Genomic DNA, 26,112 nt, shown 5'->3' with positions numbered 1-26,112 from the left:
ATTGTATAACTACTCAACAATTACACTATGGATATTTATATTCCTTTTATAATAAGCTTTATTTTGATCTATAATTTATTATTGTACGATTTACGGTCCTTAAGTTATGTTCAGTTTATTAACTACTGCCTCCCTCATTCACAGCCACTTTTTGGGCTTATTTGTGTACAATATTATTTCCTATTTTATGGTACGTTGCGGTTTGTCTGATTGATATATAAACCAAGTATGTCTGAAATAAATGATCTGGTCTGATCTGCTCTGATTCGGAAGCTGGTATCTTGTTCTGGACTCAAGTGGAAGGGCTCGTAGGACATAGGACCAATAAGGACGCTAAACTGCCCACACCGGTTGAACGTCATTGGTTGGCCTAGTGTGAAGATTCGTATAAGTCGTATTCGGATTGGTAGATAAGTCGTGTGATCGAAAAGTCAGACATCCAAGGCCATAACAATTGGCGACGGGGATTTTGGCAAAAACAAAATAATTGGGAGACCCAAGGTCATAACAATTGGCGACGGGGTGGAGAAAAGTTTTGAACCCTCAACTTCAAGGTCATAACAATTGGCGACGGGGAATTTGGCAACAAATAAATAATAATAATACAAGTGGTGACTCAGATTTTGGAAATAAATTAGCTGTATAATTGCCGGTGATTTCTGGAGCTAATATTATTGGCAAAAAAAAAAAATGTCGATTTCTTTCGAAGAGTTGCGGTTAATATTACAGCACCAGCAGAAGATGTTGGCCTTCCAACAACAGCTATTTGAAACAGTTTTGGGCAGACTTTGCATTCAAGCAGAAAATAAGAAATCTATTCATGATGCAGATAATGGTGCAGTAATGGACATTTCAGAAGCATATCCTGCGGAGGATTCAAATCCTTTTATACCTGAATCAAAACGTAATATTGGTAACGTGTCCAGCTCAGAGCAAGAAAATATTGTGCTAAATGCACATGAAGTTGTGGAAATACCAGGTGATCAGGAGCCAGATCCTGTAGATGAAGCCCAGAGTCCAGAATTAAATGAAACGCTACTGGTTCTGTCCAGCTCTGAAAATAAACTCCAGCTAGAACAAAATTGTGGTCCACGTGCTATTAGTCGAGAAAGCTATGGTGACTCGTATTCAGAAAATAACTGGAGCAACACGATGAACCAAATTGTACCAGATGTTACTCAAAATCACCGGAAGACAGAATTTTATATTGAGTCAACCTATCCCATTTCTAATGACAGTGTGCCAGATATTGATTCTCAGAATAATGCATATGATTTTGATGAAACTTCTTATAACAATGAGGGAAATATGTCAGCTGAGTCGAATGATGGCCAAAAATCTAATTTAATTCTGTTAGACGTTGACTTTCTTAATGACTCGTTATCTGCTAACGAGATTCATAATGAATTTGAAAATAATGAACTCAGATCAAAGGTCGTCCATCATCATCTAGTCATTTTTAGTGGCTTCTCCAGTCAATACGAGAAACATGGTTTAAATAAAGTCCTACTAGTTGTATTTTGGAGCCATAAGGACCCAACATTATTTCGAGGAGGAGGAGAATGTTGAGGAATTTAAAGTCACATATGATTCTTTTTTTTAATCAGAATCTAAAGTTGGAATTTTCAAAAAAAAAAGGGGAGGTGTTATATCCGGTGAAGATTAAACTACAGGTAAATTCCAAGGACTATTCATGGACTAATATTCTATAAATATTCTTATTGTATAACTACTCAACAATTACACTATGGATATTTATATTCCTTTTATAATAAGCTTTATTTTGATCTATAATTTATTATTGTACGATTTACGGTCCTTAAGTTATGTTCAGTTTATTAACTACTGCCTCCCTCATTCACAGCCACTTTTTGGGCTTATTTGTGTACAATATTATTTCCTATTTTATGGTACGTTGCGGTTTGTCTGATTGATATATAAACCAAGTATGTCTGAAATAAATGATCTGGTCTGATCTGCTCTGATTCGGAAGCTGGTATCTTGTTCTGGACTCAAGTGGAAGGGCTCGTAGGACATAGGACCAATAAGGACGCTAAACTGCCCACACCGGTTGAACGTCATTGGTTGGCCTAGTGTGAAGATTCGTATAAGTCGTATTCGGATTGGTAGATAAGTCGTGTGATCGAAAAGTCAGACATCCAAGGTCATAACAGACCAGTGATTGAAAGACAAAGTTTTAAAACACTCACTATCATGTATCATCAGTACATTCTTACCGTGACTAGCATATTTCCTTTTAGAACTAGTTATTTTGTACACTGGATGACTTAAAAAACAGTACCAAAAGGGAGGAAAAGAGAAGTTTTGCAACCAAAATGAACCGAACAGGTATCTACTATATTTGATTTACAATTAAATTATAGGAAAAAGGAAGAGATAAAAAGTAATTTACTTGTAAAACGTATATAATAGTCAGTACATATAAATAAAAGGCTCACCAAACATATGACATGCCAACCATCCTGTAGGCCGCCTTTGCACCACATGTGATTGTGTACTATTAAAACTAAAAGGAGGAATGAAACATTCAGATAGCAAGATATACATTATATAGATTAAGTATTTTGACAGTAGTGAGTCTTATAGGTTTTAACAACTTCTACACATACTTGACCTTCAAAGTCCCATTGATAAAATGAGACAAAAACAGTAATGTGAGTTTCAATACACTAAAAAGCTCATTATCAGCGTACAGTGACTTAAGCAGTTACTGATTGTACTGCTACAAAAATCGACATAAGTAATGTCGGTTGAACAAAAAAAAAGCACTCTGAATTTCACGGTTCCGGTTCTCGTTAATCTGTTAGACTAACTTAAAGTATTGAAATATCAGCAAAAACGTGTTAAAATCACAGCAAATTTGTCAGTTAATCATCCTAGCATGTCTCAGACTGTTGTTTATAGAAGCAGAAAACTGACAACAATATAAAATTTAAGACTAACATATTTTATTCGAACACTACAATCTGGTAAGATGTCTAAACACAACACTCTAGGAGTTACAATTCGATAAATGTTAATTACTAGGGCAAAAGCACCTAAGAACCACAAATATTTTAACGATTTAAGTTTATATAAACTTTAATTAACTAATATGCCGAAGAAAGTAAACATATTAAAAGCAACTATCGGGAGATAAGTGTGTCCTTTGCTTTTGTGACGAGTTAGTAAATCTTAGTTAACTAGGATATTATTATGGCTATGTAGAATGACCAACTAACGATTCACAATTGAAAATATTTAAACCGAAAGAAACCATTAAAGATAATGAATTTTCATCTTGCCAACAGTGTTATTAGATTGATTTCAAAATATGCCCTCATAGCTAAAGTTAACTACCATTAGTGAAAGCTATGTACATAATGTATACCATCATTACTGTCATACATACTCATAAGCAATAAACTACCGAAGATACATATTACAGTAAATGAAAAAAAAATCATATTTTCCAGAAAAACTTCCATAGATTAACATGGAAGAGTAAATGCGAATATAATTTACTATTTTGTAACACAAGTAGATTTGATTAAACTAGACACTTCAATAGTAAAGGTGTAATTCTGTGTAACAATACATACTAAAACAAAATACAGTTGACTGTTAAGATAGCGTGGTCTTGAAGCATAAGGATAGATAGGATTAACACCCATAAACTCCGCTTAATAAATGAACACTATTATAACAGGACAGGCATTGAGAAAATTGTAATAGAGAACTATCTTATCAATAATTATTGTTTATATTTTTACTGTATAATTACCAAACATTTAGAATTTTCTGTGCTTATATTCTTCTACTTGTAATCTCCCGTTTGGCTCGCAAACTACTATTGTATGCGTTACTGTTGACAACTGATGAAATTTCATTCTGAAAAGCGAATGTCCGGCGCTTTAACCGGATCCCAAACCAATGGTGCACATGGGCTCCAGTTTCCTGCAGGAACAAATGACGTATGAACCAATCGTTGGTCATCGGCTACCATGGGAATGCATTTCCTCACGATGCTCCACTGCCTTGTGGGTTAGACCTATAGGTCGAAGGCTCGGAGTGTGGTTCCCTAAGAAAACCACCTGTTTCGGTCTGGGCACTCGGGTAGTATCACAGCCCGCACAAACACAAATATGGTGTGGCGCATATATATTTGGTGCCCTCTTATACCAATACTTATGTGTTGAAATAAAATAAAATAAATTCACTTATAGTGCAGTTATGCACACATTATAGTTTTCTATTCATGTTGGTGAGTTGTAACGCTACTCGTCGTTCATTGGTCACGGGGCCATTGGTAAGATAGGTCATCTATACTACAGCCAGAGTGAATTGATGATTAATCAAACTAAACAATACTACTGTTTCCATAACAACGGCCTAATTACATGGGCCCCAATATAAGAAACTGTTATTTTTGAAGTTATAACAGTCACTAAAGCACGTTCCAACCACATCAGAGTTATCAACTAAAGGCTCAAAAACTTAAAATTCATAATAGTTGAATAAAATTCGAATTATTTAACTTGATTTTGTTTATAACAGTTATAAAAGGTTAGAAACGAGAAATTTTATGCCTTTTAATTCTTTAAAAAACTATAACTTACTAGTGGTTGATCGCTGAACTAGTGCAAATAATGCAAACTAACGGACATGGTTAAACAAAACATAATAAAAGATCAATTTCACACCACCGAACAATTATATATACAGAGAGAATTATTTCTAACCTAAGATTATCATTTGAACTATTTGTAGACGGATTATTACTTGACAACCTTCCCCGTATGGATGAAATACGTTTCGTCCAGGGATCAGTATTTGTGGTTACTGAATTACCCACATTACTATATACTTGGCTAGACATTTGTAAAGCCTTTGGTGACATAATCATTGGATCCAAGGTTGATTGTGGTTTATTCGGATAGACAAATGTTGATGTTAATGACAGATAAGGCGATGTTTCTTGACGATATATAGTATCAAGGTCAACTAGTGCTGATGACTGTTGTGATTTTAACTGATTTCTAAAAGCTAGTCTTTCTGATTTACGTGGTCTTGCTAGTTCCATAGGAGTAACTAAAGATTCATCATGTTCGTCGTGGAGAGTTAAGCTTTCAGAGCCAGTTGGTTTATTACTAATTCCTAGTTCATGCGACACCTAATAAATTGAAGAAAGTACATTTTAAATAAATTGTTTTACTGAAAAAGATTATAGCATATCCAAAAATTGGGTTATCATAAAGCATAATTTCACGTATTTTTACTCATTTCAATGAGAATTTTTAGTCAAACAGTTAGCCTAATGAGGTGGATAAACAGGTATCTTCCTTCCATTAGCTCTCACCGACGTACCTTGGTATAAGATTTTAAATTCTTAAGCTTACCTTCAATACCTACATACATTCTGTATCACATCAGTAACTAGACGGAACAAATTTTACAGTTACTCTGTTGTTGCTCACAATTTCAGGCATTATAGAGAGTTACGTTTGTCATCAAAGCGACAATAAACCTTGCTCTAAAACCCAACAGATCAGACTTAATCTGGTGTTCATATAATATAATCAAGTTTTACTTGTTTAAATCCGATTCATGTCCACACTCAGATTTGACAGTTCGATGGAAAGTGCTTGAAAAGATACTTGTCGGTGAAATTAATCATTGGAATAATCTATTTCGACTGTCAACTACAATGAGACAAAGATTTTGGTTTGATTAAAAAACTGAGAACTATCATCACCCATCGCAAATGACAGAGCTAGTATTATCAGTGAGTTAGTTGTAGCGAGCATCGGTTTAAACCGGAAAATTAGATCAGTTATACTCAAACTGAAATTTATATTTTCTCTTTATATTAAGAATTCTAAGTCGCACTTGTAGGAAAAAAACGAATATTGTAAAAGTTGGAACTAGTTTTATCGAATTACTACTAATATTGTTGTATAACTCTTACTTAACTAACTCCGCCTGGAGTCCCTCCGGAGGCTACCGCCGGTCCCAAGCCCGGATAAAGGAGGAGGGTTGGGCATGGGGTTAGCTTCCCCATTCCGTAGAAAACTAACTCGCTAAAAAAACGCTAACCAGAAAAAATTATTCAAACCTTTTAAACTCTGCCCTGGGAGCCAGAAGGTCTTCATTTAGAAGAGTTATGACGCTTCATGATGAAAACCGAGTTCCTTCGGAAGTTACGAGGCCGATGTCCCTTCTGACAACCAGAGCAACCATTTATTTAGGTACATGGAATACTCGTAAAATTTGGGACACCGAGAGAGTCTTCCAAATTGCTGCAAAAATGAGGAGATACAACCTAGAGGTGCTCGGGATCAGTGAAACACATTGGACGCAAGTTGGACAACAACGACTAACTTCAGGAGAGCTCCCGTTATACTCCGGCCATGAAGAAGAAAATGCCCCACATACACAAGGAGTTGCATTGATGCTGTCCATACAAGCACAAAATGCACTTATAGGATGGGAATCTCATGGACCAAGGATCATCAAAGCCTCCTTCAAAACAAAGAAAGAGGGCATTTCAATGAACATCATCCAATGCTATGCGCCTATCAACGACTACAATGAAGGCGCTAAAGACCAATTCTACGACAGGCTGCAGTCAATCATCGAGAAGTGCCCAACAAAGGACCTGACCATTCTGATGGGAGATTTAAATGCCAAGGTTGGAACGGACAACACTGGATATGAAGACATCATAGGACGACACGGACTGGGAGAAAGGAACGAAAATGGTGAGAGATTTGCAAACCTATGTGCCTTCAATAAACTGGTCATAGGCGGCACCATATTCCCACATAAACGCATTCACAAAATCACATGGACTTCACCGGATAACACCACGCAAAACCAAATCGACCATATCTGCACCAACAAAACGTTCAGGAGGACGTGCGAATCAAGGTAGGAGCTGATATAAAATCAGATCATCATTTGCTGGTCGCCAAGCTGAAATTGAAACTCGAGAAGTACTGGATAATGGGGCAAACAATATCACAAAAGTTCAATACGGCTTTTCTTCGGGATACTGACAAACTCAACAAATTCAAGATAGTCCTCAGCAATAAATTCCAGGACTTTCATGATCTACTCAATGGAGAACGAACTACTATGGAGAGCAACTGAACGGGGATCAAGGAAGCAATCACTTCAACATGCCATGAGGTCCTTAGCCACAAGAAGCAACATCACAAGGAATGGATCACTGTTGATACACTGGATAAGATTCAAGAAAAGAGGAACAAGAAAGCAGCAATCAATACCAGCCGAACAAGAGCAGAAAAAGCCAAGGCACAAGCTGAATACACAGAAGTAAACAAACAAATGAAGAGGAGCATCAGAAATGACAAACGTAAATATGTGGAAGATTTAGCAACGACGGCGGAAAAGGCTGCAAGAGAAGGAAACATGAGACAACTGTGTGACACAACAAAGAAACTGTCTGGAAATCACCGCAAACCAGAACGACCTGTGAAAAGCAAGGAAGGCAAGGTAATCACCGACATTGAGGAACAACGAAACAGGTGGGTAGAACACTTCAAAGAACTCTTGAATCGACCAGCCCCACTGAACCCACCCAATATCGAAGCAGCACCCACGGACCTCCCAATCAGTGCTGGCCCACCAACAATTGAAGAAATCAGCATGGCCATCAGACAAATCAAGAGTGACAAAGCAGCAGGACTAGACAACATTCCATCAGAGGCACTGAAAGCAGACGTAGCGGTAACTGCAAGGATACTCCACATTCTCTTCAATAAGATAAAGGATGAGGAACAAGTACCAATGACTGGAAAGAAGGACTTCTGATCAAAATACCAAAGAAAGGCGATCTCAGCAACTGGGATAACTACAGAGGCATCACTCTTCTCTCAATACCGGGAAAAGTCCTCAACAGGGTATTGTTAAACAGAATGAAGGACTGCGTAGACACCCAACTTCGAGACCAACAGGCAGGATTCCGTAAGGATAGATCGTGTACAGACCAACTCCCAACTATACGGATCATTGTGAAGCAATCAATTCAATGCAATTCATCACTGTACATCAACTTCATTGACTACGAAAAAGCATTTGATAGCGTGGACAGAACAACACTATGGAAGCTTCTTCGACACTACGGCGTGCCTCAGAAGATAGTCAATATCATACAGAATTTATATGATGGATTAAATTGTAAAATCGTGCATGGAGGACAACTGACAAAGTCGTTCGAGGTAAAGACCGGTGTCAGGTAAGGTTGCTTACTCTCACCCTTTCTCTTTCTCCTGGTGATCGACTGGATCATGAAGACGTCAATATCTAGGGGGGAACTTGGGATGCAGTGGACATCTAGGATGCAGCTGGACGATCTAGACTTCGCAGATGATCTAGCTCTCCTATCGCAATTGCAACAACAAATGCAGGAGAAGACGACCAATGTAGTAGCAGTAGGTCTCAATATACACAAAGTGAAAAGCAAGATCCTCTGATACAACACAGCATGCACCAACCCAATCACAATTGACGGAGAAGATTTGGAAGTTGTAAAAACCTTTACTTATCTGGGCAGCATCATTGATCAACATGGTGGATCTGATGCGGATGTGAAAGCGCGGATCGGTGAAGCAAGAGCAGCATATTTACAACTGAGGAACATCTGGAACTCAAAGCAACTGTCAACCAACACCAAGGTAAGGATTTTCAATACAAATGTCAAGACAGTTCTACTGTATGGGGCGGAAACTTGGAGAACTACGAAAGCCATCATCCAGAAAATACAGGTGTTTATTAACAGTTGTCTACACAAAATACTTCGGATCCGTTGGCCGGACACTATTAGCAACAACCAACTGTGGTAGAGAACAAACCAGATCCCAGCGGAGGAAGAAATTAGGAAGAGGCGCTGGAAGTGGATAGGACACATATTGAGGAAAGCACCCAACTGCGTCACAAGACAAGCCCTCACATGGAATCCTGAAGGCCAGAGGAAAAGGGGAAGACCAAAGAACACATTACGCCGGGAAATGGAGATAGACATGAGAAAAATGAACAAGAATTGGATGGAATTAGAAAAGAAGGCCCAAGACAGAGTGGCTTGGAGTGTGCTGGTCGGCGGCCTATGCTCCATTAGGAGTGACAGGCGTGAGTAAGTAACTCTTACTTAACTAAATTATTATATATGTCTTAAGCTTTCAATTAAATCATTAACTACTGATACATGGTTTACCATTCATAATCTGTTGTCAGTTCGCCCTTCACAATCTCCACTACTCACAGTCACTTTGCTTTGATCGCTTATAACTGCTATTTTTTCACTATTGTATGATGTTGTCTCGTATGGCTGTGTACATACTACGTCTGCTCGAAATATAATGCAGTGGAGGCTGGAATGAAGGGCAGTGCAGAGAGAAGCTGCAGGATCATAGACCGATAATAACCTGGCACCTGAATCAAGGTCACTAGTGCGTGTTGAACGTGCAATTAGCCAGCCCAGAGAAAATCAAGATTCTCATTGGTGATTTTTCATGTGTTGAAGGAAATAGAAGTACTAGACATGTAATACCGAATAAAGCAATTGTTATTGTTATTAATATTATACATGGAAAAATAAATTGGTAAATATCTACTATGGTCAGTCGTACTTACTTGATATTCCCTTGTAATTAGTTTGCGAGAGCCAGTCCTTTCATTTTGAAATTTTCTAGCCGTAGATCTCAGCAGTCGGGATTTAGAGCTACGTGAATTGGTGGAAGAGAAATTTGAATATCTGAATAGAAAAAACTCGTTGAAAAAGGTATTACTTAAGTCCTCCACTTACGGAATTGAGAGGACCTCGGAATTTCCAAAATAAAAGGGAAGATACGCTGATTGGAACGTCTAAACCTGCCATATCACAAAGCTAACTTTTTCATGTTAGCAACTAACAATCGATTTTATAATAAACACTAAAATGTGGCTCAGAATATGTGTGTTGATTACAAAGATAAATATGTTCGTGAAGATCAGAGAATTGTGACAGGTGTGTTACTAGTTATGTGGCCGATTGGCTTTTCGTAAACTGATTAAAATAATCTTATGTTAATACAATTAAGTACATCAGTAAGCTATAGAAAAGAAACAGTTAGCATGGGATTGACCATTTAGCCTAAGCACTCTATCTACATAATAGATACTTCGATTAATTCATTTTAACAATAAATTTTTGATCTTATTGCGTGACAAAGAGGAGTTTCAGTTTAGTTAGTTGATTTTCAGTATCTAACACTTAAGCTAGATAATTTTAATATCACAAAGTAGTCAGAAAACAATAAAACCATCAAAACAAAAATCATTTGGACCAAAAATAAAAATTTCAAGATGAATTCTATTATACTGTCTAGCGATATAGGTTGATTAAGTAATAATCCAAATAACAGTAATATACAGAACGTAGATGTGTTATTCCGTTTATGCCACAAAAATGCTTGAATGATTCTGCAACGAATTGTGAGTCATTGTCAGTCACCAAAGTCTCTGGGTTTTTGGCAGCTTGAAGACATGACAGACAATTGTGGCATGTGTCTTCATTTTGTTGAACCCGGGTGACCACTGTGAAACTGTTTGAGAACCTTGTGACGCAATAATTTCGGAATAACAATGCGATCACCGAACATAATACGGGAGTCGACCACCATCAATGAGTCACGTCGACGAAAATATTGCAAACGTCCTCCTTCAAGACGATTATTTGGTCATTTAGTTGAAAAATAGCACTTAACTCTGCTCAAAGTCTTGCCAGTTTCAGTGGTTTTTTTGATAACTTCGAAGGTAACCGGGAGTTTGTCGACTGTGTCATCCAATACACGATGAACTTTTTTCAGCTCTTTCGGAGTCCCAGAGACTTTAGTGACTGACAATGGCTAACAGTTTATTGCAGAATCATCCAAGCATTTTTGTAGCATAAACGGAATAGCACATCTACGTTCTTCCCCCTATCATCGCTAATCGAATAGACAGGCAGAACGTTTTGTCGATACTTTTAAACGAGAATTACTGAAAGGGGGGGCGAGGGGACAACCAGACAGGTAATTACAAAATTTTTAACAGCCTACAGAACTACTCTGAACTCAACTGTCGCAGATGGAAAGTCTCCTGTAGAAACCATGTTCGGAAGACGTATCCGGACTATTTTTAACGCCATGTTGCCATTCAAAATAGTAGATGGGTATAGACCAAATTTTAACATCCGAAGTTTTAACGTTGGCGATGAAGTGTTCATTAAGTCCTACCTCGGAAAGAATCGATGAGGACCGGGAAAAATCATACAAAGATTGGGAAGAGTTTTGTAGAGAGTTCGAGGAATTTTTGGCACATGTGTCACACACAAACCAAATACTTAGAGATAAAAGAATGATGCACACTCGAGTTGATCTGAGATACATCAACGACACAGACGTCCGAGAAAACTTGGACCAGGAAGACAGCGAACAAAACGGAACGCCGTCACAAACCAGTCGTCAGGCTACAAGTAGACCCAAGGAAGAAATCTTATTCCGGGGGTTGTTGGGACGGCTTACGTGAACTACGACGGAGGCTCCAGAGGCCCTAGAGTTCCATCCAATCAGAAAGTAATGGAGCTTTCTAGATTATTAACGTGGCATGTTACTCTTGGCCAGCAGCATAACATGCCTCTTTGCGGATTGGTTGAATTCTAATGTTGATCTAACAAACGATAATATCTATAAATACCCATGATTTTTTATACATTTTGATTATTGTCCAACAATCACTTTCTCTAGTCTTCTGTCTACTTATTTGCGACTTGGAGGGTTCAAGCGTTCCAGTGCTCAAGTTATATACAGTATATTAAGAATCTAAGCTCTAGATATAACAGATTAGAGTCAAGTGAATAGATTAAGTTAGAACAGTATTACTGTTTTATCGCAAAAATTAGGAAATGTATACAATAAAAGTTCTGATGAGTGAAATTTTGATGAAGAAATCTTTCTAGAAACATCTATTTCACAATTCGACTTTGTTTCAGATCGATTTTTGAAATTCTTGTCTTTTTTAACTAATGAAGAACCAAACTGTATTAGTTGAAATCCAAAGGTTGTCGAAACTGTAAAGGTATTTTCTCATCGCAATGACAATGAATTTCGTTGATGAATAGAATTCTATGTTGTTTAAAGTTCAAACTGAAAGTGCTTTAAAGCTAACTCACTCATTCATGATTAATAACCCTTACAAAGGTGTACTTAATACGTTTGTCAGCCATTCAGTTGTAAAAAAGGATAATCACCAATGTAAATAAGTAATTGAACACATGAATCGTTAATAAGTAAAAGAAATATATCATAATATCTAATTACCTGCTATTGATACCCTCTTCAATATTTTCTGAACTACTTGTTCGTATTATGGTTGAACTTTCAGTTTTTGACGATATACGACGATTTAACATAGGATGCATATTGCGAGTTTTTGGTGCCGTTAAACGATTCGACGATCCCGAGGATGAATTAAATTCTACAAAAAGTGATGTATTTCATAAATTTTATGACCATACGTTATATATATCCAAATAAATAATTTCAACGTCGATTCGGTATAATAAACGATATAAATACAGTTCAACAATAATAATAATACACCTATCTTTAGCGATCGATAAATCAATAATGATTAAATTTAATTATATAATTGTAGAGGTCAGTCTGCAAATATATTTGTGGCACTGTAACAGGAAACGGATATATGAAAATGCATTCAGCTTGGTAAATTGTATGTGAGTGTGTGTGTTAGTTACAGAGAAATTCATCATAAGAGTACTAGCCATGCCAAATACTGATTATTTATGTTTTTCAAGGAATAAGCATGTAAAAACAAAACAGAAACATGACTTGCGAATTTGTTATTCTCTTTCATGTGTCTTATTCACAATAACTCAATCGAAAATACAAGTTAAACATTTAAAAAAACACAGATGTAAACAAAGGATGAATGAGTCATGAGAGAGTATAGCGCACATCTGAGTAAGCATATTAGTGAATTAAAAAAGCTACATGCCATATGGACGCAGGTGATAAACATCGTGACAGACTAAGCACACTTGTACACAATAAAAACAAAAGATGAATGAATTAAAGAACGAATCGTGTAGTTTGAAACATATTAAACATAACTACTCTGTGTATCCAATCAACAATCTGGTCAGAAAAACAAACACAAGACTGTAATTATAGGAAAAGTAAAATAAACCAGTCAATCAATCAGATATTCTATGTAGAAACGTGACACAAGTGCTTATCAGTCCAAGTTGCCACGTCATACTAACACAAAAATATGACTAGCAAAATAGTGGAGGTAAGAAAAGACTAAGAACAATAGATAACATTCCGAGGAATAACAGGAATAAATTAAAAATTTTGGATTAAAAGGTAAAAAGAATGTACCTAATCGCGACTCTGTGACCGGTTCTAGGCTGTTATTCAATTCCACCGACTACTAATCGCGGTAGTAGAGCAAACATCAATCAAGTAGTCCGAACTTACTGACAAATCTCAATCCAAGTCTATTTAGTGAAACTAAGCTTCCGAATTTCTAAAATTAAGGAAGATACTATCAATCTTATGACGTCTTGATCTTGTGTAAAAAGTGAAAAATAAATTATCACTAAGCAGATTAAATACAATAGATTGTAGAGAGTTAAAATAACATCAATAACTCATACGGTAATGGCACACACACAAAAATTACAAATGACAAAAATTATTTACTTTGAATTAGAGTAAGAAAAGAAATTCGACAAAGAAATAGAAGTATGATAATATGAAGGAAAAAACACGAAAGAAACTCTTTACATATTCGGAGTACTATCAACAGTGTGCCAGTATTTACAATTTCCTATGCCTTTATACACTGTAAGAATAGTGTAAAATTATCATATAAAATACAGATTAATGAAATCCTGGGCTATATAGCAAAACAAGGCCTCTCTCGCTTTATAACAGTTTTCTCGTTTTCTTTGGACTTTATAAGATAAACAGAAAATATTAATTAATATTCAATCAAGTTTTTAACTTATTAAATCAAAGGTAATTAAACACTACAAAATAACTTTGCATTAACTGCTTTTGTATCTCCGCAATAACTGACCACATAATATCAACTAGACGTTAATCTTGGATTTAAAAAAAATATAATGTAATCTACTATCAGTAGATAAGATCAACTGATTCATGACAATAGCTAACAGAAGAGAGAGGAAGACAAACAAACGTATTTTAACTAACTTGATGATCCTAAAGGTGAGCGAGACATATTCGGTGACATCCAAGTATCGTGTAGTCGATCCGTACGATAACTGCCGCTAATTTAGAGAAAAAAGCACGACAGTAAAAACGGTTACATTTGTTGAAATATACATCGGAACGAAAAAAATATATCGGCAGAAAAACAAAGCGTACTATTATGGTTCCCATATACTCTCTTCAAATGTGAACGGTTTTTCCTGAAATTTTCTGATACAAATATCACTGAATTAGTGTTTACGGTAAATATGATGGTCTTTATACTAAAAGCTGTTGATCGTTTACTTAGATATTCATAATATCCAAAATTGTTATTCGACTAAAACTACTCTAATGATATACGTGATCAATAAATTCCTGAAACTATGAATATCCTTTTGTGTAAGCTGCCCGTGCATATGTAAAGTATATTAAGTTTTTACCCCCAGGAAGACGGAGAGATTAGATCATAAAAACTGTAGGGCTAATGGGTAAGATACTTAAAAATAATTCCAAATGATTACAGTTTAAGTACGAAAACCCATTTACAAAAGAAAAAAGGAATTTTGTTGGTCCATTATTCTTGCCTGTTTTTGTGCATGTGGAAATATAACAAGAACAACAAGCATTGTGTTATGAATTCAATTCATTTCATTTTCAGTGCTTTCATTCCTTAACAAAGGCCTTGATTTATATAAGTATCATGTTTAACAAGTAAACTGAATTCACGATAATCCCTAATCTTATTTTCATCACTGATCTCCATTTGGTATGCTTTTAACAAATGATTTACAAAACCTAACGCTCAATTTGACCAGTATGCAAAACGGCAATGCATCATATTTGTATATTCACCAAATAAATAAAATCTGTGTTATAGGAGTCAATGTTAATTATTGGGTATGAGAACATAGTTAATCACGATTTGCTTTACACTATTAGGCCAAAAATTTGATTATTTCTGGGTACACAAACGTTTGAGATATGGAACTCCCAAGTACTACACTTATGAAGAAACCAATTTTGATTTAAAGTGGACTTCAATCACTATCATTCATTCAGTATGAAGTCTGTTGTTTTTAAAAATCTTTCTTTAGTGTATTAACTACTGCACTGTGATTTGTATCTAAGTGACAATTACTTCGTTTATAAATTATAGTCATTTTAGTTGATATGCAATTGATTAGCTTTGCTTATTAGCTTCCGAATAAATTTACGTTTCTCTTTATGCTGTGTCTTGATTTTTGAGATCGTCTGAGTGGCCTAAGAATACTATGCAGTGGAAGCCAAAGTAAGATTGCACCCTATTAAGGGACAACTTATGTCTACCTGTTCGTTTTAGCTTTCCTATCTTTTTATCACATCATGGCCGATACCTAAATATAATTCAAATAAAATGAGATCGAATATGTTAAACTTAAAAGTTCGGTAAATCAAACAAAACTGTTGACCAAGTTTAAGAAATATAAACACACTCAATACAATTTCGTATAATAAATAGAAATATCATAAAAAAAGAAGACTGAATAAATAAAAAAAATATGAATTAGAACAAACATTTACTATGAGAGCCAAAAGAGTTTTAAATCTCCATCGAACTACCGCTTGAATTCACAATATAAAAAAATAAAAGTAATTATAACTCGCAGTAAACTGATTTGCTCCAAGGGAATGACTATGAGAATATTCCTCAACTCTTCACACAAGGTGCGACACCAATCAGTTAGTGTTTAAACAAAGCTTAATTTATTTGACTTTTGACTTAGGATGGACCAATTAGACCCTTATTAGTCGAATTACAGTTATAACATTCTAATAAACTATCCTCATAGTCCTTGATTAAACTGAGAAAATGATGTATACAGGAGAAACATAATGTGAAAATTTTGTTGTATTGCATACTGTTCTTCTATCCTCATAGTGAATAAGGTGTACTTATTTAAAAATACTACTGATTATGTTTACATGTGAGAGTCGATAAGATGAATACTAGATATATTAATGAAATTTTTTTTACTTTCTTTAAGATATACATTTATGTATCCATGAGCATAATTTGAAATGCAACAAGGATTGTACACGGTGCAAATAGGTTATGTAAAGTTCAACGTAAAATTTAGTAAATAAGTAATTCATGATATTTTTCAATGAAAGTACAGAAAACCATTACAATTACAATCAGATCAATTTTAAATAGTTGATAGGTATCAATATCAAGGTTGGACTTGAGAATTTCAAATAAATTGAACGCACACCGACACACGATATAAACCCACTACGCCAGATCGCAAATAAGTACATTTTTCGTACCCACATTCTGACACACATAAAAACATTGACAGGTCATACAAATTCACCTTGACCAAAAATTACTTGACAATGATATTCAAACCTATTATGATTTTGATTGTACTAAGAATATATTACACTGTTTCTTTTGTACTATTTAAACTTGCGTTAATTTAATGTCGGTTATTTATGTGCTCTTAAGAAGTGGCTTTCATTAAGTCATGAAATATCATTGGGATGTAACAAAAATATATTTATTATTTTGAATAAGTGAATTTTCAACCAATAAATCTACAATTATCAAATACATTTACGAATCAAACAGAACAACATAACTAATGTTAACAATGTAATAACCCGTTACGAATGTCCACTAATATTAGTATTTAATGTTGGTTAAATTATTCTCTGATAAACAGACATGTTCTGACATGTAATCAGTGTTTTTTTTCAGTGGAGTATTATGAAGACAGACATAGAGAAAAACTTGTGTATTCATAAAGTTAAAAAGCAAAACAGATTTTGAATTCAAGATTAATGGACACTAGTGGTTACACAACCGCACAGTACAATACCCAGAGAACAAACGAAAACGAATAGTATAAGTCAATATTCGTGTATACAGTTAAATGTGCCAAGCTTTAGAAAAACATGTGCTATGCTTATAAGCTAACAGACCTTGTCACCTAATAGTATAAAAATAAGTATGTCAGGTCAGCGTCATGTTTACCCATTATTTATTTTAAATTCACACCCTAAAGATTAATGAAGTAGTTGAATATGCTGACATCATGAATTATTATTATTAACAGAATAAGGAACAAATCGTTGTGAACGAAAAAATGGTTTCATAGAAAAGTTCTGAAACTTGTTGTTTTTTGCAACGACAACAACAACTACTACACAACTAAAGCGTTTATCATTTATTCGTAGGTGAAACAAACTTCAATCATCAGTATGGGGGTTGTGGAGATTATTACGTTTTTGATTGAGATCATGAACCGATTGATGTTAGACCACCAATTTTGAAAACATGTGCTCACTAGTGACTAGCTTCGTGAGGGAATTCTCGGAGTTCTAGTGAGAAGCCGTGATCAGTGGAGCTAATCCATGTCGGGCAGAGACAGGTATCTACCTCAGTACAATGGAAGTTGGTCGCGCAATTTCGTGGATTGGTTGATGTTAGACACTATCACCATTGGATACCGGCTCAGTGGTCCAGTTGGTTAAGCGTTTGCGTGCGAGACCGAAGGCCCTGGGTTCGAATCCCGCGAGCGGGATCGTGGATGCGCACTGCTGAGGAGCCCCACAATAGGACGAAACGGCCATCCAGTGCTTCCAGGCTTCCAAAATTGGTGGTCTAACATCAACCGGTTCATGATCTCAATCAATAAGTACTGAGTACTCTGATTACCAAGTAGCAGTGGCAATGATGATGATTATGACTGGACTCTGTCATCAATCAAGGAAGACAAAAATGGCTACTAAAATTAACAACATACCAACGAAATCTGTTGTAATTACTGATAAACTCCAGTTGGTACTTAACCAGAAAAGCATATAAAAGTGGTTTTTAGATAAAAAAAAAATTATGCATCCTTTGAAATTTGGACGACAGACATTGTTCAGCCCTGTAGTCAGACACGTTACAACTTATATGAGACAGCAAGTGACTCTCCAAAGTTGGGATAAAGGTATTAAACTGATGAGTCAACAAAGAAAATCTGAGTTTTATGAAAACGATTTAATCAAATGCAACAATATATGATAATACATCAAAAATAAAACAAATAACAATGAATATTAGCAAAAATAACTAGTACACAGTCGTAAAACTGAAGACACTAAGCAAACGTACTTTTTGTAAAAATTGATCAAGCGAACTTCAATCTTTTTCGAAATAAATCAAATACTTATAGGGATACAAAGAATTATAGAAGAAAAACGCCTATGAGACGACACGTCTACTGATAATTCTTAAGGAAGATAAAAAACCGATGCAAATTGTAGAGCAGCAGACAGTTACTTCTTTACAGTTTTAAGCTTATCATATATTATTTGTAAACTGTCCACAACAGACAGAACTTAAAACTTCTACATACAGAAAAAATCATTTATTATAAAATATCCATAAAAATATCATGTGAGTTAAATCATAAATGAATGAGAGAAGGCAACACTAATGTGTGTTAGCTTATGTTAAGTAAAATATACAATTTTTCTAAATCAATATAATGAGTATCGAAAGGAACCATTGATGATTAATTAAAACGAACAGTTTTTGATATAATACATCGTTTTAATCCTATATAACCAGGAAGTACCAGATATGGATTTGGATACATGGTAGACTTCTTTTTGAAAATATGAAGTATTTGTTGAAAAATCTTGGTCTGGTAATAACAGTCAGGTTTCTGTAATAATATATGATCCATGATCAGTTCTCAAGATTTAAGAGGGCTAAATGACAGCCAGACTTATTTCGTAAAAAAATAGTTGAATAACGAGGGAATTTTTAATTTGAATGGGTGTGAGAGTTTGAGAGGAGGAAGACTTTCTAAAAAGATGACTAGTAACGGTGCTTATTTTTCACAAATATGAAGGGATCAAAAATCTCAACCGTAAAAGATTTATCCTTTATAGCTGTATCATATGTTCAAAAACAGGAAAACTGAGAAACAATTACATAAAAGTAGCGCGTTTTATATGTTCATATAAAATTATTAAAATTATCTAACTACTGACAACTCTGAAAGAAACGGATAATTGAGATTTAGACGTAAACTACTACTTAGTTTAAACATCTCTCAGAACCAACCTATGAAATGTATTTTAGTAGAACAACAATTTAACAGGATGATTCAACTCATTTTTATATTAAGGAAAGAATATAAAATACAGAACTACGTTTTGCATCGATTTACAGATATAAAATAAATAGTCATTGAGGAGATATACGTAGATTAACTTCGAGGCATAGTATAACGACTGAGTGAATAACAATGAAGCTGTGAATTCTCATCGATTGAAATGGTTAAAATGCATCATACAAAATCAATTACCACCAACTCTAAAGTGCTACGCTGACCAAGATAGGAGTCAAAATTTAAAGGATGGACAAACCAAAGAGAAAAATGTCAATTCACAAATTTATGGACTTCTACTCCGGCTTGGAAATGAGCTAATGTGAAGTGTGATAACTAACACATATATGTCCCAGACCTTACATATCTGACGTCTGTCTATGATAATACAGAACAGAATCCCTAATATTGATGCATGAATACCTTAAGATTACTTAAATACTTTACTGTATAATCAGTTGTGACATTACAAGTGATGTGTGTTCATATGGTATTAAATTAAAACAAGAAAAGTTAGACAGATATCATTCAAATAAAGCCTTGCACAAATGTAAGTTGATCAAAGTTGCTACACCCGATTAGCACGAGGAAATAAAAATAACAAATTGAATAGTAAATGAATAGAAGCCGTTTAATAGCAGTGATAGTAAGACGGACTAAATATTGGTAATAACGTTCAAAACCACATAATAGAAAAGTATTTCGGAAGTGTGAAGTGTGAATGCATATGTCCCAACATGAACGAGTCTAATTAATGCCACCCAAAGTTTCCACTCCATGTTCGCGGACCCTAACCAGGTAGTCTGCATTTACCAGCATGGCTTAAGACCAACAGTCAACGACTGTGTGGACTTATGTGACGTTTTGGATTGGCCGCTCAATGTTTTTCTTCAACCTACTTTTATACTATCAAGCGTAACCCGTAGAGGAAGGTGGGCGATTAGGCATATGTAACGCATGTTCCAACTACCTCAGTCGATAAAGATTTACCATCACATAATCGATTTGCCATCTATGCCAACTGACCTTTCCTTTACTTTAAAAATGTTTACTCGGTTGTCCGCCCATATGCGAGTAATATTTTGAGGTCATATGTGGTCAAAAACCTTTAGTCTACTCGTGCTCTACTTTTATACACTAAGTAGAAAAGAGCAAACTGTTGTGGAGTATATACGCCCTTTGGTTAGAAGACGAATATCTTGTCAATCCCATATGCGACGCGAATCGGCAAACGCTAACCAACCTCAGTGAATTCGTTTCAAGATTTCGTCAGACGTCATCCCATCAGGACCGAGGAAACTTCTAAGTGAGATGCTCAATGCATTCAACTACTTTCCTCCAAATCACTAGAGTTCAAGAGTTAATGCAGACCAGTCCTGAAGCCATGTTTTGCATTTAAAGGGAGAGAAAGGCATGCCAAACATAATTGCCTTGTTGTTCATGGTAATCAAAAGAATTCATTTTATCAGCGCCTGCACCAAATAGGACTATACAATCTGAGTATTCTGAGTTCATAAACAAACCTCCTGGTAGGAGATAAATCCTTGAAAAGTTAGAGACAACTTTATCTGTAGAGAAATATCTACGACAACATTAAACAAAAATGTGGAAAGTGGACAACCCGGTCAAACACAACATGCAACTGACAATTTTGAGAGTTTGTCGTAAGTGTTCAGTCACCAATAGTGTTCGAGTAGAATCTTCACAGGGTCTATGTACTTCTTTCGTATGTCTTTCAATGGCAGACAATGCCATAAAACGTGACAATCAGTAAAGTTGGATGCTACCTTAAGGTCAAGAAAAGCAATTAAAATGGAACGCTGTTAACTACGCCTGTGTTCTAAAACCAGAGCAAGAGTTAATATTTGGTCAATACATCACGCCCAGTTCCGAAACCAGAATGGTTTCCCAAGATTTGGTTTTCACAAGCCTTGGTTGAGTGTCAGTTAATTAGAGACACTAGTATGATGGACACTAATATAGACACAATAAACCGATCTCTCTGCGGTTATTAGATTTTCTTCCTTTCATATAAACTAGAATGATTATCGGTCGAGACCAGTCAGACAGAATTATGCTTATCTCCTAAAACCCTAGCGAATATTACAGTCAATTAGGCTAGCAAAACCAGGTCACCATCCTTAAAGATTTACTGCGCTAACCCATAGGAGCCCGCTGCTTTCCGACAATCTTTAGTAAACATCTGCATAGTTTAACAAATAATAGACAAATCCCGTACAAATTTTTTTGTAACTACGACATTTAAAGAGGCTGTGATTGACTGACTTTTGCACTGAATGACGAAGAAGGTGTATGATTGAGAGGATCTGAGTTGCAACTGAATTCAAACCAACGATCTACGAGTTTCAGATTCCAGTTTACGAAATAAGTTAAGATTAAAACCCAAATCACTTTCTATTTTGATTACATGCTTTGCGTCCAAATACTTATTAAACACAACTTATTCACAAATCCTAAAAGGTATTTATGAAGTATGAGATAGTCTTCAGTGAAAAACGATGAATATTCAATAAAATTCAAAAACCAAAGAGTACTAGATAAGTATTACCTTCTGAATGTAAATTTGTAAGCCATATGCCTAAATGGTAGTAGTCATAGATAAACCTTATCTTCATAATCCAGTAAGCCGTCTTTCAACTAAATAACGACAAAGCATGACAGTTTATGAAAACGCAGGTATCAAAAGATTCGAGCAATGAATGATTAGATTTAAAAACGGAAATTCTCATCACAAACTTGAATATCTGTTCTGAAGTTACTATGTACTTGGCATTGGGAGCTAACTTTAGTTTAATAGATCTTGGGTTTTTAATTAATTTAATTTTGGCTAATATTTAGATGAGATAAAAATCTCATGAAAAAAAGCAATTAAGTTGAAGAACGTACCTATCGCCATACGTAAAATCAGTACGTTTTGTCCTGTAAAGGGTACATGGTAGAAATGAAAACTAACTTAAAAATTATGATGTGTGATGAGAATTATTTTCACCAAAATATATTAGTAACAAAAATATTATGCTTACAATAAATATACATGAAGCGTATAAAAAATATCACTAAACCAATGGATTTGAGGTTACATTGACTATTTCTCAGAAAATCTGGAATCAAAAGATCAACTAAAAAAATTATATAATTGCTGAATTGTGACAAGAAATTCAAGATTCCCGCTCAAACTGAGTGCTTGATAAACGCGCAGTTACATTTAGCCTACTAGTGTTTAAATGAGATGGCACCAAATCACATTAATGTTTTAGTTACATGAACATAAGAGTAAAGTTCTAATCACAAAATGAATCACTAATTTAGTAGCCCCTATGTTAAAATAAGTCTGTAGAGTAGAGTTTCGTAATTAAAAAAGTGAGTGAAGTGAAAGCTAATTTATTTGATAGACTATTATATGCCGTTTCGTTTTGTCAGTACTTACTTAAGTAAAGGAGTAAGATGTTGATCTAGGTATATGAGAAATTATATTTAATGACAAATACCAATATACATATATATATAGACAAGTAGCACCGAATGATGAATACAACCGGGCAAAACACGAAGCATCCAGTACAAACCAGATAAGGTAAATAATAATAATAATGTGAATCGCTTGTTAGTCGAATCGTGAATAGAATTTTCAGTAAACATCGTTATTTTCATTTTATTTGTGTGTGGGCAGTGATACTACCCGGGTGCCCAAACCGAAGCAGGTGGTTATCTTAGGGGGCCACACCCCGAGCCTTTGACCTAAAGGTCTAACCCACAAGGCACTGGAGCATCGTGAGGAGTTGCAGTCCCATGGTAGCCGGTGACCAACGTTTGGTTCATGCGCCATCTGTTCCTTCAGGATACTGGAGCTCATGTGCACCATTGGTTTGGTTAAAGCTCCAAACATTCGCTTTTCGATCTTTCATCCTCGTAAACAACACCCCCGCCACGAGAAGGCAGCGAGTAGGACTTCCCTGGCAGAATCTGTATACGTGTGGCCGTGTGAGAGCATTTTTCGAGGGAGGACGGGCCAACCCCACTCTCGATCATACCAGGGTATTTGGGGGGGGGTAGCTGAATGAGTGATGGTGGTGGAATGAGTGATGAGATCAATGCACGTTTAGTGAAAGCCAGAGCGGCTTATGCCAATCTGGGCTATCTTTGGCGCCTTCGTGATGTTAGTCTGGCTGTAAAAGGTCGGATCTACAACGCGTTGGTGAGAGCAGTTGTGCTCTATGCTTGTGAAACCTGGTCTCTCCGAGTTGAGGACGTTAGACGACTCTTTGTGTTCGATCATCGCTGTCTCCAAAGGATTGCTGACATCCAGTGGCAACACCATGTCAGTAATGCAGAAGTTCGGCATCGTGTGTTCGGGCACAGAGATGATAATGCAATCGATGTCACCATCTTGAAACATCGACTTCGATGGCCTGAACACGTTTTACGAATGTCGTCCCAGAGAATTCCACGTCGTGCATTATTTGCCGACTCTGGGACTGGTTGGAAGAAGCGGGGAAGTGGTCGGTGCATGACATGGTGTCGTGGTATGAAAGAAAGCTGTAAAGGACTGGCTTGTGTTGGTCCTTCACGACTCCCTGGTTGGGGTCCGAGAGATGGTGCTACACAGTGGCTAGAGACGTTATCAGATATGGCTCAGAATAGAAGCCAGTGGCGATCCTGCTGTAACCTTCTTTTACTTTCTTCATAAAAAGTGGTTGTATCTTCCTTAACTGAAAGATTTCTTTTGATTGTACCTTTCCATTTCCCCCATTACTATTATTATCATTATTATTATTACTGTTAATATTATTTTACACTACCTTAAACTAATCTCGTCGTTATTGTTCTCCTTTTTTCCTTTACACTTCTTACCTTCCTTTTTTCTCTCTTCCCATTCTCATTGTTTTGTGTGGCGCATATATATTTAGTGCCCCTTTGTACCAATATTTACGTGTTCAAATAAATAAATAAATAAATAATAAAAATAAACCAGATAAATTAAAGTGAATTAAATTTAGTCTCAGAGATACTAAATGCGAGGACACAGTCTGCCAATCTACCCCTAAAATTTATTTTCTAGACTGACCAGTCCTTTGTACCATAAAATCGAAACTCATTAGCCTTTGTGCTCCGTTTACACCGAGAATATAAGCTACGCTAAAAAAACTGGACTACTACTACTGAGTCATCAGTTTGGTGATAGACCCATAGAGTAAGGCACAAAGCAGTCAGCGAAAAACTAATGATTCAAATTTAAATGAAAATCGCGCGTAGGTCCCAAAGAATGAGGCATACTTCTACACTTTGAAAAATTAGAAATCCATTAGAATATAACTATAAAAACGGTTTGAAAATTTCTATGCAGTAGAAAACAATTTATGTATGCATTAATTCAAGCTACGTAAATTACATGATAAAAATGACGTATAAAAACAGAATCGACATATTTAACCTCTTCTGATTTACCGAAAATGTCTGAATCTTTCATTAATTGGAAAGGAAAGCTTGACAAATAAAACATAACGTCTGAAACAGCCTATCGGAAAAGCAACGGCAGGATGAATAGTTGTGAAACCAGCATAAACAAACTCAAATAGTAGCATATACAAGACAATAAAATCGATCCCCCTACTAAATTCTTACATGCATGGAAGTCAAATAACTGACTTTAATAATAATGAGTGTGATACATCAAAAATGAAACTACCGCGATGATACGTGATGTGTGGGCGAGAATGATAATGATTGGTTGTTTGTATAGTCAGACTTGTAGATAGTCGGACAGGTGTTAGATGAGTTATATATTCCCCTATCCTTATTATCAATTATTATTGATTGTTCATTGTTGTTAAATTGTGACTGGTTTTGATGTGAAAATATAGTTACGTTCTAGTCAGGCTAATCACGTGTTCTTGATCTGAGTTGTGTTGATGTCCTGTACAATTGAAACTAGGAGAGAATCTAGTGTAGATGTTCGTTTAAGGTAAATTAACGTCCCCATACGTGTAGACGAAATAAAGCCGAGCGTTATAACAGTACAAATAGGTAGATAATCAAGAAATATACCATTTTTCTTATCCTAGCACAATCATCCATGCAATGACAAGGAGATTAACTGCTGTTTAAGTTTAGTGGTTGTACACTGCGTATTTAAAAGGCTTACCCTTTTTCAAGTGAAACATGACCGTTCGAACGATAACTTCTCTCTCAGGAATTAAGATTTTGGAGACCAGAGGTGCAACGACAGTTGACATTAATAAAATAATGAGAAACACCAATGTTACGGTATGATTTCCACTGTTGACGCATATGATTATTTGAAGAACACTAAGATGACTACCCAATTAGTATAAGAACCTATTCATATTACCAAACAATCACGTTACATTAATCCCGACAACAACAAAAACTACACGACATCCCAGGAATAATTAAACTATGTTATTCATAAATACATTAACAACAGTGGTCAAATGACATTTTTTAAAAGTGAGGTTATATATACTTACTTAACTAAAGTCTCCTTGTAAGTAGTTTCTTCTTCCCAAGCGGAGTGATGAGTACTTACACTTTTTGATGCCATTCCTGACTGCATCTTATTTTGAACCTCCTCAAGTGTTGAAGTGGACGGATTTGGTCGCTTCCAGATATCGAACATTTATTCTAGTGGAAGTAATACC

At 35.7% G+C, this 26,112-nt stretch overlaps 1 protein-coding gene across 2 annotated transcripts in view; it reads right to left on the bottom strand.

Annotated features, from left to right (window-relative positions):
- SUN1_2 (Secreted beta-glucosidase sun1) overlaps positions 1–26,096 on the bottom strand; it is a 43,184-nt gene extending 17,088 nt beyond the window's left edge. Inside the window, exons 1-7 of one of the 2 annotated variants that reach the window (XM_051218752.1) lie at positions 25,942–26,096; positions 22,340–22,372; positions 14,283–14,359; positions 12,360–12,516; positions 9,655–9,742; positions 4,743–5,173; positions 2,460–2,527 (exon numbers count right to left, since the gene is read on the bottom strand). In XM_051218752.1, coding sequence (XP_051071419.1) covers positions 2,460–2,527; positions 4,743–5,173; positions 9,655–9,742; positions 12,360–12,516; positions 14,283–14,359; positions 22,340–22,372; positions 25,942–26,090 — 1,003 coding nt within the window. In that variant the 5' untranslated portion in view covers positions 26,091–26,096. The remainder of the gene's footprint in view (positions 1–2,459; positions 2,528–4,742; positions 5,174–9,654; positions 9,743–12,359; positions 12,517–14,282; positions 14,360–22,339; positions 22,373–25,941) is intronic. The other variant, XM_051218753.1, reaches the window with a different exon arrangement.
- Between the last annotated feature and the right edge of the window lie 16 nt (positions 26,097–26,112).

Source organism: Schistosoma haematobium, chromosome ZW (assembly GCF_000699445.3).
Source record: "Schistosoma haematobium chromosome ZW, whole genome shotgun sequence".
NCBI lineage: Eukaryota > Metazoa > Platyhelminthes > Trematoda > Strigeidida > Schistosomatidae > Schistosoma > Schistosoma haematobium.
Note: the sequence above shows the minus strand (reverse complement) of the source record. Positions and strands in the feature narration are given on the sequence as shown.